The sequence below is a fragment of the Cyprinus carpio genome, chromosome A25, assembly GCF_018340385.1.
Source record: "Cyprinus carpio isolate SPL01 chromosome A25, ASM1834038v1, whole genome shotgun sequence".
Lineage (NCBI taxonomy): Eukaryota > Metazoa > Chordata > Actinopteri > Cypriniformes > Cyprinidae > Cyprinus > Cyprinus carpio.
This window is the reverse complement of record NC_056596.1, coordinates 13,609,489-13,626,383: the sequence shown is the minus strand read 5'-3', so window position 1 is coordinate 13,626,383 and position 16,895 is coordinate 13,609,489. Positions and strand designations below refer to the sequence as shown.

General features: G+C 35.4%; 2 protein-coding genes across 3 annotated transcripts; one reads left to right on the top strand and one right to left on the bottom strand.

Annotated features, from left to right (window-relative positions):
• Nucleotides 1-568: 568 nt before the first annotated feature.
• On the bottom strand, nucleotides 569-8,725 carry LOC109050786 (COP9 signalosome complex subunit 2). Of its 2 annotated transcripts, XM_042715624.1 has the most exons (14): nucleotides 8,571-8,725; nucleotides 7,948-8,061; nucleotides 7,789-7,866; nucleotides 7,458-7,583; nucleotides 7,235-7,324; nucleotides 6,963-7,040; nucleotides 5,761-5,844; nucleotides 3,100-3,274; nucleotides 2,251-2,429; nucleotides 1,910-1,962; nucleotides 1,694-1,791; nucleotides 1,499-1,581; nucleotides 1,366-1,424; nucleotides 569-1,281 (listed from the first exon to the last, which is right to left on the bottom strand). In XM_042715624.1, the coding sequence occupies exons 1-14, from the start codon at nucleotides 8,622-8,624 to the stop codon at nucleotides 1,137-1,139; spliced, it is 1,416 nt and encodes a 471-aa protein (XP_042571558.1). In that variant the 5' UTR covers nucleotides 8,625-8,725; the 3' UTR covers nucleotides 569-1,136. The 2 variants fall into 2 exon arrangements, with proteins under 2 accessions (XP_042571558.1, XP_042571559.1); XM_042715625.1 differs by lacking the exon at nucleotides 5,761-5,844.
• A 16-nt stretch (nucleotides 8,726-8,741) lies between these two features.
• Nucleotides 8,742-15,777, top strand: galk2 (galactokinase 2). The gene is made up of 10 exons (XM_019068359.2): nucleotides 8,742-8,930; nucleotides 9,077-9,165; nucleotides 9,246-9,369; nucleotides 11,305-11,395; nucleotides 11,482-11,628; nucleotides 11,708-11,806; nucleotides 12,890-13,042; nucleotides 13,900-14,110; nucleotides 14,347-14,548; nucleotides 15,282-15,777. The coding sequence occupies exons 1-10, from the start codon at nucleotides 8,881-8,883 to the stop codon at nucleotides 15,487-15,489; spliced, it is 1,374 nt and encodes a 457-aa protein (XP_018923904.1). The 5' UTR covers nucleotides 8,742-8,880; the 3' UTR covers nucleotides 15,490-15,777.
• Nucleotides 15,778-16,895: the final 1,118 nt, after the last annotated feature.

The following is a 16,895-nucleotide window of genomic DNA, read 5'->3' as shown; positions in this document are numbered from 1 at the left end:
ACGATTTTATGTATGGTTTACAATTAAAATGATATATTTTTATAGTAAATACATTTTCATTATTATATAGTATTTATATGATTATCAATATTAACGGGTTTGGATATTCAGTTAGGACTTTTAGCCATGAAGTGTATGCATGAAAAATAATTATTGTTCATTATTGTCCTATATTGTATGCACTTTCAGCTATTAGTTAAATTAGGAGAAATAATATATGCATTTGAAATCTGTAAAATTGTGTTTTTGAGCATTGAAACATAAAATTATCACACATAAAATTTCTTTTGTAGCACAAAAATGCATTTTAAATTTTAAACAATTTATAGTAATTATAATAGTTTAGATGTATAATTGTTATATATTTTAATCAATAAATATTTACATTACATACTATTTCCACACACACACACACAAAAAGGTAAATATATATATAGCAAAATTATTGCTTTTGTGTATATTCAGCTATCATATTTTTAAAAAAGGTAAAATATTGCCTGTATATGAAATCTTGTTATAATTTTTACTTCATGTCTTATGCATAAAATCATACACCATTACAGACACATTTTTCACTGAAGCAAATAAGTGTATTCTTTATTTTTGTTGTTGAGACGTGAAACAGAAGAGCGCTTTCAACAGATCTGTAATATTTGGTGAGAGGAATTCTAGCAATGCCTGCACTTTTAATACGCATGTGCTGCGGTGCAACTGCATAAGACTCATCAACTGAGGTCTATGCAAACCGAGTAAAACATGCTGACTCTGACAAGAGACAGTTCAACAAATAAATGATTCAATTTCACACAGCATGTCCTCACGCGTTCCATTAAAGACAAACCTATGCCTTTTAAAAGTGCCAATATGGGCTAGTAAATAAACTTTGTTTTTAGATGATGCAAACATGTTCATATTAGAGACCTAACAATTCAGTACAGCACACATCCTGTGGGAACATCCTCTGTTAAGGACATTTAAAACTGACTACAGCTGTAAAAATACACACTAGCCAAATTACGTCCCCCCTTTTGTGATCGGGGGTGTAAAGGCCTTGAAAGTAGTTAATGTCACTGACAGCCTCGAGTCGACCGGCTGTTCGATGGCTCAACTTGTTTTGCAGGAGCGTCAGCGTCAAATCAAGCCAGTTTGCTAACGATGGCCTGGTTGAGAGTGTTCAGCTGATTGGTCCATTTGTCCAGAGCGGTGTATCGGGCTCCGCCTCTTTTCTGGTGATCGAGCTCCAACAGCTGATTGACTTGATCAATTCTCCCATCGATTGTGCTTGAACGAAACACATACAATAAGATAAAAAAATATGCAGTGAAATAGTATATAAAAATATTTATTAAAAAGTGTTAAACTTACTTGTCTAAAATACACTGCACAAGCAAGCTTTCTACATCTGCAACATCAATATTCAATTCCTAAAGAAAAACAGGGAACATTACATTACAAATTGCATAATATATAATACAATAATATATGATATAATGTTTACCTTTGAAATAAATGGTATGTGTATCCTAGTGTAAGGCTTAATCAATTTGATGAGCACTTGTGTTCTTATGTTCCGTAATAATTCTGAAAGGAAAAACAGAGAGAAAAATTATGACGTACTTACTGACTCCACATCTGAGATTTATGAAATAAATATGTGAGTGTGTGCGTGAAAGTCAGAGCCAACCAGACTGACCCTCAATATGTTCTCTGATGAAGGGGTCGTCCATTATGTTGCTGTGATTCGTCTTTAGGATTTTCTCAAATTCTGTGATGTCATTGTTCTGGTAGGCACTAGAAACAAGTTATAGGCAATTAATACCATAAAATCAATCTATTCAGACCGTAAAAACTGAATTTAAAAAGGAACAGGATCAGATAAATGGAGAAATGAAGTATTGTGCGCACTTACCTCACCAGGTTTGTCATTGCTAGGATTTCTGGATCATTTTTGTAAGGTTTCGCCTAGTCACAGTGATTTAGAAATTTAGTTATATTACAGGCCACAGTATTTTATCTTCTATGGATGGTGGGGGGGGGATAAGTAGCTACATTTACATTTACAAATTATGTACATTTAGCGAAACAGAGTACAACATGCCAACATGCCTACTGGTCAATATAAGCAAACTCAAATTCACCAAAATATTTGATAAAACTACATGCTACTGTGAAAAATTTTAGAGAATTCAGAAATCCAAATCTGATGGCCTTAGATCCCATGTGGGCCCGTGCACGATTACCACCTTATACCTCTTGAGAATCAAATGGGTTGATTCCAGACTTCATCAGCATGTTGGCCAAGACCAGGTACTTCAGACAAGTGGTTCGCCTGGGGCTTCCAGACTCGTCATAGTTTTTGAATGCCTCGAAAAAGTCTGTATGCGCCTTCTCGAACTCTCCCTCCCTCAGGTGCATTTTACCACCACATTCTAAAAAGAACCAGCCACATAAAAAACAAAATTAGTGGACTTTCCAATAGTGCATAAAACAAAAACAAACCCAACTTTCCAACTGTACACAAACAAAAACCAAACCAAAACCAACCCAACTCTTCTCTTTCCAGGCACTCAAAAAAAACACATGAAATACCAAAACAAACAACCTTTCCAATTATACACAAACAAATACCAAATGAAAATTAAATACTAAATCAATCCAAACCAAAACTAAACACTAATGTCTAAGTCTTCATCTTTACAGCCACAAACAAAATTCGCAATTGTTCACAGAACACAACCAAAACGAACTTAAACAAAAGTTTCCAATTATCCACAAAAGAAAAAAACAACAAAACCCAAACGAATCGCTTATTTCCATGTCACCCCAACTACAAACAAAATTTGCAATTGTATGCCAACCAAACCAAAAACAAAAAACCAAAAACAACCTCAAACCAAAATTAGATACTAATTTTCATCTTCACAACTACAAACAAACAAAAAACCCAAACGAAACTAAAACAAACCAAAGCAAAACAAACTTTCCAATTATACACAAAACAAAAACCAAATCAACCCCAACCAAAACAAAACAAAACACTAATTATTCATGTTTTTGTCTTCATAATTTCATCTCTGGTATTGAAAGTGTGTTCATTACCTCTGATGACTCCCATGATGAGTGGATGTGGGATGGCTGATTTAATGTGTAATGACTGCTCATAGAGGGCTTTGAGTTTCTTGTTGTTTTTCTGCGCCGTATACATCTGAATCTCCAAAGCGTAGATCTCCAACAGCTGAGTGCCCTTCTTCAAGTCGTCCTCTCCGTCATCCGTCTAGGGGTGTGCAATAATGAAAAAAAAATTATATCTCATTATTTTCTGGAATTTTGTTGACAATGATAGTTAGACAATATTTTGTTGAGCATGTTACTGTGCTGGTACTTTGACAGGTTTAGGATTGACGTGGACAGCTGACACCCAGAGCTTCTGATATTCTTCATATTCTGTGCAGTGATTAGTTTGCAGGAGTAATTAACTTTTCCAATTAGTTTAAATAGATTTTTTTTACATTTTATAGGCATTTTTACCTTTATAAGACCAAATTTTTTCTAACCTAATTAAATGTATGCGTCATCTTTTTTGTCAAATTCTTAAATTTAATCAATAAATTTGAATAGTAAGACACAACAGGACTGTTACCAATCAAAATACATCAGTATCAACACAGGCTATTTAATGCAGGAAAAGTTGCATACTGATATTTAAAAAGATTTCAAATAAAGGGGGAAATATACTTTAAATATCAACCCAAAATCGCCAGTATGTGGGGGAAATCACCGCATGAGTGAGTCAGAGACGCAAAACAGTTCTGCTATGGCTTTCTTTTGAAAGCATTTTCATTGACAAAACAGAAAAAACAGGAACTGTTGTTAAAAGTTGTCTAAAATGTAAGTCGATTAATATTAACTTCTTGTTCATTTGACTGTTTTATAAAATCAATACCACATTTGCAATCGTGCTGATACTTGGAGAAAAACGTCACTCTTTGTGTGATATTAACTATATCAGATGATATAAATATCAAAAAGCCATACGGGGGCATTTTTGCCCCCATCTCGTATTTTGGTGGAATTATAAATGTATTTTAATAGAGTAAATCACACAGTAAAAGTGTGAACTCTAAATGTGCTACTACACGATTAATCAAAATTAAATAGTTGATAAATCGCGATTAGGCAGAAGCTGCGATTGTCATGCATATCTTTCAGTGAAGCACGGTTCTGAGATCAGTAGTAAATCTCCATCCGAAGGCCAGAGGGCGCTCTTTCACTGAAACTACAAATACACCTCGCAGAAGAAACCCAGGAAATCCCTATAGCAGCTGCTAAATAAACAGAATATTTAATTGCTTTCACACTGATTCATTTGTCTTATTATAATGTTTATTACGACATAGCCTTGACCACTGCAATACTATGAAATATGTTGCGTGCCTTATTCTGTGTAAGAAGCAACATCACCTCCCAGAAGGATTTATTTCAAACACTCGACTGACGTTATGAAGTGAGTTTGAAGTAAAAACGTTATTAAATGTGGTATTTTCACTTGCTTTCAGATGGAACAGCATTTACTACACAGAGCCGCAGTTCACTGACAAGCTACGTAGGCCTGAAATGATTAGTCGACATTATCGACAATAAAAAAATCTGTCAACAAATATTTTTGTTGTTGAGTAGTCGTGTGATCTCATATGACCTAATGTAAGAGCCTGCAATAATGTGGTTTGACCAGTGTGGCGCTGTAGCGCAAGACTGTAATTTAGCCCGATGCAATTCAAGAGAAGAAGACAGTGCAAACGCAGCCGCACCTGAAACTACTGAGTGGCGTTTGGGTGAATATGTAAATATATGCTGCACGCTTTCCTGCATCTGACTACAGCGATGTGGATGTTTGCACGAGCTTTGCGGTTTGGTACTCCAGTAAAGTCCAGTCACGTCATGTTTATTTATATAAAGATAGTATGCAATAGATCAGTGCTTCTCAACTGGTTTGGCCACGAGACCCACATTTTCCTATCATGGTCATGTGTGTGTGTTTAAAAAAAAAAAAAAAAAAAAAGCTAATTTCACATTCACATAAATTGTTGACACGCACACAAGTACTGTCCCCCTTTACTTAAAATACACATAAATTATAAGAATATGACTAATAACGATAAATAAACAGCAGTCCCAAACTAGTTTTTGTTAATACAATTAAGTTGGTATGAGCCACCACAGTCATTTAAACATATACAAAACACCACAAAGTGAAAATAACATGGTGTTTTCGGGTTATGGAAACAACAGCTGCCATGGTGAATACGTAATACTAACATGAAGTGTTAATGAAACATGGAAACTGCTCCTGATTTGAATGAATATCATACTTTCATGCAAATATTTCCCAGCTATCACACAATGTACAAGTTATGTGATTTATTGGTACTTTACTTTTTTTTTCACACATTGCATGCTTTTAGTTTCTTTTGCATTTTAGTGAAATGATAAACAGACAAACAAACAAAGAGTGCGTACTACAAGCACAGTCTGACAGTACAGTTCATTTTTCTGAGGTGAGAGACTTATTCCATAAGTTACAAAAATAACAATAGAATAATGAGACTGACATTAAGCCTGACAAAATCTCATCTGACTGCAGATACTGAATCGGGACAGTATGTTTTTCTCAGGCAGTCTTTACTTAAACTGCAAAAAAAAAAAAGTCACACACATATTTCAAAATAAAAGTCTCGCACCAGAAAAAACATTTAGAATTACGTTTTTTGTTGTTGATGTTGTTTCTTTGACTGTACGCTCTGCGACCCACTCAGAACGGTCTTGCGACCCACCAGTTGAGAAACACTGCAATAGATAGCCTTAAATCAAGCAGCTTTACAGTATTAAACATGAAAAACCAGAGTCAGTGTCGTTTCCAGTTACAAATTACAACTTGATTTTCTGTTATAAAGCAGCTCGCCTGTGTTAAACTAGCTAATGATGAAATCTTTTTATTAGTGGGAAAAAAATGTAATTAAAGTGACAGTTTGATTTGCAGAGAACAAAGGTTGAGCTAGCTCATAACGGTTTAGATTACCATAACCCTATATGGGATTTTAAGAGAGATTATGTATCTTAATAAAACAGTTTACCCAAAAACAAAGCGTCTTATTACTTACCTTTATTTGTATCTTATCCATATTTAAGAGACTTACAAAAGGAGATGTTAGGCAGAATGATGTGTCATTCAGTTAATTTTTCATAGAGCTAATTATACGGTGAATGAGTTTCTCTGTCTGTCATCTCATTTTGTGTGCCAAATCTATATTTTTGCATATATTAATTGTATAATGCTTGTAATTACATAACGCTTTTCAAAAGCTTAAGTGATTACCTTTAATTACTTGATAGAATATATTTAGCTCAATATTTTAACTAATTGCAAAAGCTGAATAATCAATCAAAGTCTACTGATTAATAAGTGAAATAATCGACGATTAGTTGATTAATCGTTGTACTAATCGTTAGATTAATCGATTATCAAAGTAATGGTTTGTTGCCGCCCTAAAGCTATGCAAACAGATTTCATAACTACATAATTTCGATTATGAACGTGATTTTGCGTATCTTGTCAGTTAACTACGGCTCTGTGTAGTAAATGCTGCTCCATCTGAAAGCAGTTGATGGAGATTTACTACTAATCACAGAACCGGCTTTACTGACAAGATGCGCATGACAAGCATTCGATTAATCGTGCACTAGTCTAACCTACATCTCAGTGTATGCGTGCACTCTCCGTCTGTATTTTTGTTTGGTTTTTGCCATATACTCAATGTCAATGTTTAAACAACAATTATGATATTATAGTAGACGATACATATCGCACACCCGTCTAATTAAGAACATCAAATCAGTTTCAGAGCAACACCGAAGATATTTGAAGCAGGTTTTCTTATTTATACAACACTCATTATTTACTCTACCTGACATGACTGATGCAACTGCCTGAGAATTTTCTGGAGCTTTCCAAACTCTTCTCTTTCCAGGTACAACTTTCCCAGCTACAGGAAACAGAGAAGCAGAAGTTAGCAATATTCCTGAATTAAATACAGACTCTTTTGGAAGTTTGCACCAATATTAATGTAAATTGTTATCATAGTATTGTGCATATTACTGTTGCTGATACACAAGTGTCTTATCATCTGCTATATAAAACAAATCATCTAAATACAGAATGCATTGCCAGAGCACAAACCTTGGTGTTAGTTTTAAACCAAAGTCTGTCGTTTTTGGCATCTTTTAATGCTTCCAGTGTGGTCTCATAAAACTCTTGTAGCAAGTCCATCTGGAAAAAAAAAAAAACATGAAAAGCTAAATATTTTATTATCTTTACCAGCATAATAACCTTTAATTAATCGACTTTATTGTTATTTTATCATCACAAATAGATTACTGAATTCAGAAAGCAGTTAAAATACCTGTTTGGAGGTTGAGATATAATCTAGAATAGAGTTGATGGATTTCTCCGAGTAATTTCTGGTGACAGCACTCCTAATATACGTCAAAAGCTGTTTGTACCGGTTCATCATTTCTGGAAAATTTGTCTGTAAAAATAATAATAATAAAAAAATATATAGTGCATTATTAACAATAATATTTTAACTATTTTTTAGAAATTTTAGAAAACACATTCAAACTATTTATAAATATTATATATTACAATATATTTAGAATATTGCATCATATATACACAGTATGATTATATAATATAATATTTCATAAATAATTTCTGCTACTATGGTTACGCACAAGCTTGAAGTTGATCTTAATCATCTGTTTCAGTGCTTTGAAGCCCCATTCTCCTTTCTCGCCCTCCAGCTCCAGCACCTGCACAGAGAAAACAGTGATTACACCTTTTCACACACACACACACACACACACACACAGCTGAAAGACCTTCTGTCTAACCTTCTGAAAGCTGCTCAGGGCTGCTTTAGGGTCATCTTCTTTCAGGGCTTTGGAGTTGTAGTACTGATTCTCCAAATCGACATTGGGTTCAGAGTTGCTGTCCTCGGAATATTCCTGAAGTCAATGTAAACAAATACTCGACCGTTTCAGGACGTTATGTATAAACTCATAAGTAACTGCACAAAGAAACTCATTGAGAGATACTGTACTGCTTAATGGTGCATGATTATGACAACTGCATTACAAGAATTATGGGAGGGTTATTTATAGCTGTAAAACATGAATACGTAATAATCTATTTCACAGCAAACTGAAATAAGATATTATGCAGTTTCAAACCTAGCGACTCATAATTTAGTCAACTAACGTACACGTGAGACTGCAAGTTAACAAAACATACATAAGAGCATCTATATATGAGCTAAAACTACTTAAAGTGAAGAAGGCTGTCCTATTTCATGATTTGTTTTTTTGCAGTATTAGCAAGCTAGCCACCTGCTAAACAACTCAGTCGCGAAATTAAGCGCGTTTAAACACGCTATACACAATTTTTTGATTTCGCTATATTAGCTTCGCATTACATTACATGTATTTACAGTTGCGTTTATTTTAAACAGTCTTACCAAGTCATAATCCTCCTCATCATCGCACATGAAATCATCTTCCATGTCAGACATTTTGACCGGGGAGCGAGAATCTTACCCACAATGCTCCGCGAGAAACGCGTTTTGTCGTCACGCGCGCAGTTCCGATTCTGTCCGAGTGCTGCCGAATCTAGCCGAACGGCTTTGTGGGATTCGTGGCGGTTTCTTCCGTATTGTCAGAGACTCATGATTCCGGGTGTGACAGTCAGCTGATCGCACTTGTACAGTGTCAGTCCACTCGCGCATAGTGTATTTACTGCAGAAAAAAACAAAGATTAAAAACCGCACAATGGCCACAATTCCACCGAGAATCAAGGTGCAGCTCAGTGGAAATGAAAGGTAAGTTGCGGCTGTTCGGAAAACTTCGTGCAGCTCTTCGGATAACTTCGACTGCGTATGAATGGAATCAGTTTATTGCTTATTTAGTCTTGTGTTTTTTTCTTTAGGCATACGCTTAAAACTAATGTCCCCCCTCTTTCTGTTAGGTTGCAGAAACTGAAAGAGGTTTTTCATGAAAAATATGGACAATGGCCCGTCTTCTACGCTCGTGCTCCAGGGAGGGTGAATTTGATTGGTGGGTTGAAACAGCGTGAGTGTATAAACATAACAAATGCCATCAGCACTGCATTTTATATTACATCTTATCATTTTCAGGTGAGCATATCGATTATTGTGGCTATGCTGTCCTGCCAATGGCAATAGAGCAGAATATTCTCGCTGCTGTTTCTGTCAGTGACTCCAAAACAATCCAGCTGGCCAACACTGAGCCCAAATACAAGTGAGTTACAATGTTCTTCATCACTGAAATTTGTTCAATACAATTTAGTTCGTCAAATTTAGTCAAAAAAATTAATTCACTTACTTGCTTATTTATTTATTTACTTTCAAATAACACAATTTACAAATTACTGCACAATTCAGACTTTTTTTCTAAGAATTGCAAGTTTATTGCAAGTATATACACGTTATTAATTGTGAGATATAAACTCAGAATTATATATATATATATTTAACTCTAGCACTCTCTATTCTAATTCTATTCTTTAAAAAAAAACACTTGTCCCTTTTAGACTTGCACTCTATTCATTTACTGCTTGTTTTCTAAAAAAAAAAAAAACTAGCTAGCTTTCTAATCTTTTTGTATTCTTTCTGTTTTTCTTTTTATTTATTATACTATTAAAAAAACAAAAAAAGGCCTCTAACACTAACTTTTTTTTTTTCTTTCTGTTTTCTTTGTATTTATTATATTATTTAAAAAGCCCTTGCTACGTGTACTGTGTTTAGGCTAACTGAGACCTGTTATAGCACTTGTATATCATTGCTCTTTTGATGATTTTGATTGCTTCCATTGTCCTCATTTGTAAGTCGCTTTGGATAAAAGTGTTTGCTAAACGACTGAATGCAAATATTTATATATCTGTTGGTTGTGCATCTTTTTCTTCCACACTTTTTCCTTCCACTCAACTTTCTGTTAACATGCTTGGATACAGCACTCTGTGAACAGCCAGCTTATTGGCAATGAATGTTTGTGGCTTACCTTCCGTGAAGGATGTCAATGATTGTCTTCTGGACAACTGTCAGATCAGCAGTCTTCCCCATGATTGTGTAGCCTAGTGAACCTAACTGAGAGATATTTGGTGTATCAGTGAAGTTATGTAGGTTATTTGCTTTTTTGCAGCTGTATCAGGCAATGACTTTGCAGGCAGCGTTTTTGCACGAAGGCACCTTAGGAAACTGATTTTGGACAGGCTTCTGAGGCAGTGTAACGGTTAAATGATCTACAGCAAAATATAGAGAGCTTTGGTGATAACTAAGTGGATATTTCATTACTGCAATATTAATTTCTCGCTAGAAATTACATCAAAAGTGGAAAACTTTGATCAAAAACAAACATTTACACACAGACTGACCACCGAGCGCAACTTTCAGACGCCATCTTTATTTTTTGGCTTAACTGTCACAGAATGTAACGCACAGGATTGTGGGATATCAAAGGCAGCGAAGGATACATCTATGCTGCCTTCAAAAATCGGCCAGATGAAGGCATCTCAGGAGACAGGAACTGAAGCTAACATTGAATTCGGACGAGTCTTGATGCCTTCCTACCTTGGAATGCGTCCTTAGAAGGCAGCATTTTTCAGTTTTCGGATGCAGCCCATTTTGAAGGCTTAGGAAACCTTTGCAGGTGTTTTGAGTTGATTAGCTGATTGGCATGTCACCATATTCAATTTTTTGAGATCGTGAATTGGTGGGTTTTTGTTAAATGTGAGCCAAAATCATCACAATTAAAAGAACCAAACACTTAACCTTCTTCAGTCTGTGTGCATTGAATTTATTTAATACATGAGTTTCACAATTTGAGTTGAATTACTGAAATAAATGAACTTCTCCAAGACATTCTAATTTATTGAGATGCACCTGTATATATATTATTTTAAAATTCAGATTCGTTTTCCTCAGAATTCTCAGCTTATATCGCACATTTCTGAGTTATAAATTTACAAATTCACAATTTTGACTTTTTTCTCAGAATTGAGAAACAAGTTATTAATTGTGTTGTGGAAAGTGTTATTTGTTAGTGAGGTGTATAGTTTGTGTTGTTAGAAAAAAGTCTAAATTGTGAGATTATATTTTGTATTTTTATTCCTAGGTGGGAATAAGATTCCATATACTTACTTGTGTACTTACTCACTCATTCATTCATTCATTTCAGGGATTTCAGTGTGTCTGTGGATGGCATCTCCATTGACAGAGAGAATCCTCAGTGGCACTATTACTTCCTTTGTGGAGTGAGAGGAATCCAGGTGAGGTCATTAATATCACATATAATGCATGCTTGCTCTATTGTATTATTATTACAGTCATCTGACCCTTGAGCTTGTGTATGCAGGAGCACTTGAGCTTGTCTTCATTGGCAGGGATGTGTTGTGTGGTAGACGGGACTATCCCAGCCAGCTCAGGTCTTTCCAGCTCCAGTGCCCTGGTGTGCTGTGCTGGTCTGGTCACGATGGAGGCCAGTCAGAAGTCTCTGTCTAAGGTCGTCTTTATGGTAAATCCTCTAAAATGCATTAGATAGAACTGCTGCTTATCATGGATGTGATTTGATGTGATTTCAGGTGACTCTTGCAGAGACGTGTGCCAAATGTGAGCGTTATATCGGCACTGAGGGGGGAGGGATGGATCAGTCCATTTCTTTCCTTGCAGAGGAGGGAACAGTAAGCCATGTGTTTTATATTTCTTCTATCAGTATATGTGGCATTTTATTGATTTTTGGTATAAGGGATATATAAGGATGTTCTTTTTGCATCATGCACACAATGACTGAATAATTATTTTTTATGATAATCATGTTAAAAATATATATCTAAAATGAAATTCATTTGGATTTTTGGGCGGCATGATCAAGTTGTCAGGGTGTTACTATTTTGATATAATAATAAAGATCAAAAGCCTCTTCCTGAAAATAACATTTTATTAAGTAGTTTGGTTTAATTATTGGAAAATAATATATTTATAAATATTTTTTAGAAAAAAACAGTTTTGTTAAAGTATTATAAATATTAGAAAAGAAATTGTCCGCCAAATCAAAGTCATGTGGTGCAACCAGAAAAAAAAAAAAAAGAATGAAATCATAGAAAAGATCCGTGCAGAAGTCAGTAAGTCTCTTAAAATTCCGTTTTAATTTAATTTGTTTTTATGGCATGGTAAGGTTAATTATGTCATATAGAACATAAGTTGTTTTTATTGTTTAGTTTGTGTTTTAATTTTATTTTTTTTTTTGGTTTGGTAAGGTTAATCACCTGATTCAGGTCACCTTCTCATTAGTAGAAACTCACAGATTGTATGGGTGTGTCAGACAAAGGGCATGCAAATGTGCAGTGTTGGTGGTCCTCCAGGAATGTGGTGAGAACCACTGTGTCATATAGAACAACCTGCCAAAAAACTTTTGAAAAAATAATTCATGATATTTGTCTAAAAATGACTTTTTGTATTGAAAAACATATTTCATTTTTAATAAAATAATATAATTAGGCTAAATAATAATTAAAATGTGTACACTCATATCTTTTCAAGGTGTTATTTTTGGTTACACCACGACGCATGACAATGGTACAAAAGTTTTTTTTAAAACCATATAAAATCAACATGAATACAAAGAGTGCAGAGTTTCTAATGCACATGTTTTAAACTAGAACTTTTTTTTCTTTATCTTGGGAACTCTTATTTAATACCATGCATCTACAAATACATTTTTTAAGGGTGATTTAGCTTATTCTTTTTTTACTGCATTCCTCAAGGCAAAGCTGATCGAGTTTAATCCGCTGCGAGCCACAGACGTGAGGCTGCCTGACGGGGCTGTCTTTGTAATCGCCAACTGTTGTGTGGAGATGAACAAGGCGGCCTCATCTCACTTCAACATGAGGGTGGTGGAGTGCCGCATTGCCACGAAGGTCTGAACTTCAGGGATGCATCAAGAATCATAGTTTAGTCTTTTTAATCTAAGCGTTTTATTGGCAGTTCAAAAAAATGTACACAAAAGTTTGGGGTTGACAAGATTTTTAAAAGTTTTTTGAAAGAAGCCTCTAATGCTCAAAATGTCTGCATTTATTTATTATTATGTATTACTAATTTATATTATTATAATTTATTTATTGTAGTATATTTAAAAATGTAATTTATTCCTGTAATGTAAAGCTGAATTTTCAGCATCATTCCTCCAGTCTTCAGCGTCACAGGATCCTTCGGAAATCATTCTAATATTCTGATTTGCTTCTCAAGAAATATTTATTATTATCAATGTTGAAAATGAATAGAAAATTCAAAAGAACAATTTGTTTTGAAATTGAAATGTTTTGTAACATTATAAATATATTTACTGTCACTTTTGATAATATAATGTGACCTCGCTGACCCCGATTTTTGAATGGTAGTGTATCCAATGTACTGTGATGAATCAAGAATGCATTATTTCCAGTAGGTGGCGCTGCAACCAAACGTATGTGCTATTTTTAGGGCGGTTATAAGAAGTTTTGCGTTAATCTGCAGTTGCTGAGATGATGACTCTCTTCTTGTTTACTATCTATACCATCAAACTGGTTGAAAAGTTTCAACAGAAGTGTGACTTTGAGAAACTGACCCCAAAACTGGAACCAGATTTTGAGACACTGCTGATTTAAATCTATAGATCTTCAGTGCTTGGCCACTAGGAACTCATGCACAAATTTCCCAAAAGTTGTACTCATATCCATGTAAGTTTCAATTTCAGGTATTTTGGAATAGTATATTGATGGTAGACTATGCTCTGCAGATGCTGGCTAAGGCGCGCGGCCTGGACTGGAGTCGTCTGCTGAAGCTGGGAGATCTGCAGAAGGAGCTGCAGGTGAGTCTGGAGCAGATGCTGGAGCTGGTGGAGGAGGTGCTGCACCCTGAGCCCTACAGCAGAGATGAGATCTGCAAGACTCTGGGCATCAGCGCCGAACAACTGTGTGAAGACATCCTCAGCGCCAACACACAACACGGTGAGAGAGAGAGCGGGAAATCAAAATCAACACTACTTACTTTAATTATATACACATTCCTCGTCTTATTGGGAAAATAATCGTTAACATGAGCAAGCAATGAAAAATACTTCAATAATGCATTAATAGGTTAATGAATGGGATTTTATTGTGAAGTGTTACCAATTTATTATATATTACTGACATTTACAAATTGATATTTTATACTTACAACCTCTTCCATTTTTCTGCCTCAGCGACTGTTTTTAAATTGTACCAGCGTGCCAGACACGTGTACGGCGAGGCTGCACGCGTCCTGCAGTTTAAGGCCGTGTGTGACTCTTCTCCTGCCGACGCCGTCGCTCAGCTGGGCGACCTGATGAACCGAAGCCACGCCAGCTGCAGAGACTTGTACGAGTGCAGCTGCCCTGAGCTGGACCAGCTGGTGGACATATGTCTGTGAGTGAGACTGGCTGCTGATACATATCACTTATGAATATATTATAAAAACATTTATATATTAATATGCATTTTTTTCTGTTCACGTACACTACTTGAATTTTTAATGTTCTGAAAGAAGTCTCTTATGGTGACCGAAAATACAGTTAAAACAGTAATGTTGTGAAATATTTTGACATTTGAAAATAACTGTTTGAATATATTTTATAATGTAATTTATTTCTGAGTCAAAGATGAATTTTCAGCATCATTACTCCAGACTTCAGTGGCACAAGATCCTTCATAAATCATTTTAATATGCTGATTTGCTGCTCAAGAAATTGATTTATTATCAATGTTGAAAATAGTTATTGTTGCTTAATATTTTTATGGAAACAATGGTACACTACCATTCAAAACTTAGTAAGAAAAAGATATACTTTTATTCGGCAAGGACACATTAAACTGGTCAAAAATGACAGTAAAAATATTTATAATATTACAAAAATATATATTAGTTTTTTTTCTGTATTTTTGATCAAATTCAGCCTTGGTGAGCATAAGAGACTTCTTTCAAAAACATAAAAAAAAATCATAATTATTTATAACTTTTGAGCAGTATTTATTACGTGATGCTGAAATATTTTGAACTGAATGAATCACATCTCTGAGCACACGTGGCAAACTAATCTAAATTGCCTGATTCTGTGTAATGAATTGTTGTTTTAGCAACATCTTTTTCCTCCCTTCACAGGCAGGCCGGTGCCGTGGGGTCGAGGTTAACCGGAGCTGGATGGGGAGGTTGCACGGTTTCCATGGTACCCGGGGAACGAATAGAGTCCTTTCTCCAGACTGTGAGAGAACAGTATTACGTTCCTGACGCCCGTCGATCCGCTCTGGAAAAGCAGAGTTTATTCGTGACAAGGCCTGGAGGAGGGGCGGCAATTTTCATAGAGGAATGAATAGTAACGGGGCTATTTTCTCTCGTTTTAGCCCGTGGCCTCAGAAACAGGAGGTGGTATGTATAATGGCAGATATGATGAAAGGGGACACAGACCGTATAAAGTCTGAATGGGCATTTTTACTCTCTATGTCTTAAAAGAATGAAGAAATCAGCACTCTGACCCAATTGGAGATTGTCAGGGCTTTAGAGAAAGTGGCAAGTTTCTCTTTCTACAAGCACTTTCTGAAAGCGTTGAAGGTCCATATTCAACCAGTTATGTTCAATAAAAATATCTTAATGTGTTCAAGGCAAGCCTCATCGTTTACTTTGATAATTAATAAATAACATGTCGTTAGTGGTTTTTACTGTGGTAATCATCACTATTACTATTGCTCATACTTGTGTTTAGGGATTCAATCTACCTTGAGTGGATACACTCTAGATTTGCTCATCAGTAAGGGTCTAAACATTTCATCCATTGTTAATAAGGACGTAGCTCTATCTGATCACTTCTGTCTTTTCTTTGATATACTGATCTGTGTCTGTCAGAAAGAGATGCATTAATGAGAACACTAGTGTGCTATTTATGAAGGCTATATCTTTAACACCAAGCATTTCTGCAGACTCTGTCGATCTTATTCTTGATTCCTTTAACTCAAAAGTTAAGAATGTTATTGATGGTATTGCTCCTGTGAAAGTCAGTAAGAAGACTTGCAGACAAAAAGCACCTTGGAGAAAATCAACAGCAGTATAGAGTATGAAAAGATAATGGAGAAAAGCTGAGCAGATGTGGTGGAAGATGAAACTTGAAATTCACTAAAGCATCTATAAGGACAGCCTTCATGCTTTCAATGTGGAGCTAGCTACAGCCAGACAGACCTTCTTCTCAAACCTTATAAACAGTAACTTGAACAACACTCACACTCTTTTTGCTACTGTTGAGAGACTTATATCCCCCTAAGTGTCCCAGTGAAATGTTCTCTGACAGCAAATGCAGCAAGTTTGCTTCCTTCTTTTCTGAGAAGATCAATAATATCAGAAAGGCGATTAGCAAATCCTCAAGTTATGCAGAGTTGAGACCGATTCAAACACAATCTCAAAAAGAAGTTACTATGTCTGTTTCTGAAGCAATTGATAGCAAAAATTTTGGAAGAAATAGTGCAGCACCTAAAATCGTCAACCTGTTACCTTGACACACTTCCCACATCTTTTTTCAAAAGTGTGTTTAACTGTTTAGTAGCGGATCTCTTAGAAGTGGTGAACGCCTCACTTCTTTCTGGGACTTTTCCAAACTCACTAAAAACTGCAGTTGTTAAGCCCCTCCTGAAAAAGAGCAATCTGGATAATACCATATTGAGCAATTATAGACCAATATCAAATCTTCCTGTTATAGGCAAGATTATAGAAAAGGTTGTTTTTAATCAG

Excerpts from the sequence above, each read along its gene's own strand:
- galk2 (XM_019068359.2), top strand. The coding sequence starts at position 8,881 with ATGGCCACAATTCCACCGAGAATCAAGGTGCAGCTCAGTGGAAATGAA. Across the intron at positions 11,396-11,481 it reads GTGGAGTGAGAGGAATCCAG|GAGCACTTGAGCTTGTCTTC; the intron begins GTGAGGTCATTA and ends TTGTGTATGCAG. Across the intron at positions 13,043-13,899 it reads AGTGCCGCATTGCCACGAAG|ATGCTGGCTAAGGCGCGCGG; the intron begins GTCTGAACTTCA and ends TATGCTCTGCAG.
- LOC109050786 (XM_042715624.1), bottom strand. The coding sequence starts at position 8,624 with ATGTCTGACATGGAAGATGATTTCATGTGCGATGATGAGGAGGATTAT. Across the intron at positions 7,325-7,457 it reads ATATCTCAACCTCCAAACAG|ATGGACTTGCTACAAGAGTT; the intron begins GTATTTTAACTG and ends TTTTTTTTCCAG. Across the intron at positions 1,425-1,498 it reads ACATACCATTTATTTCAAAG|GAATTGAATATTGATGTTGC; the intron begins GTAAACATTATA and ends GTTTTTCTTTAG.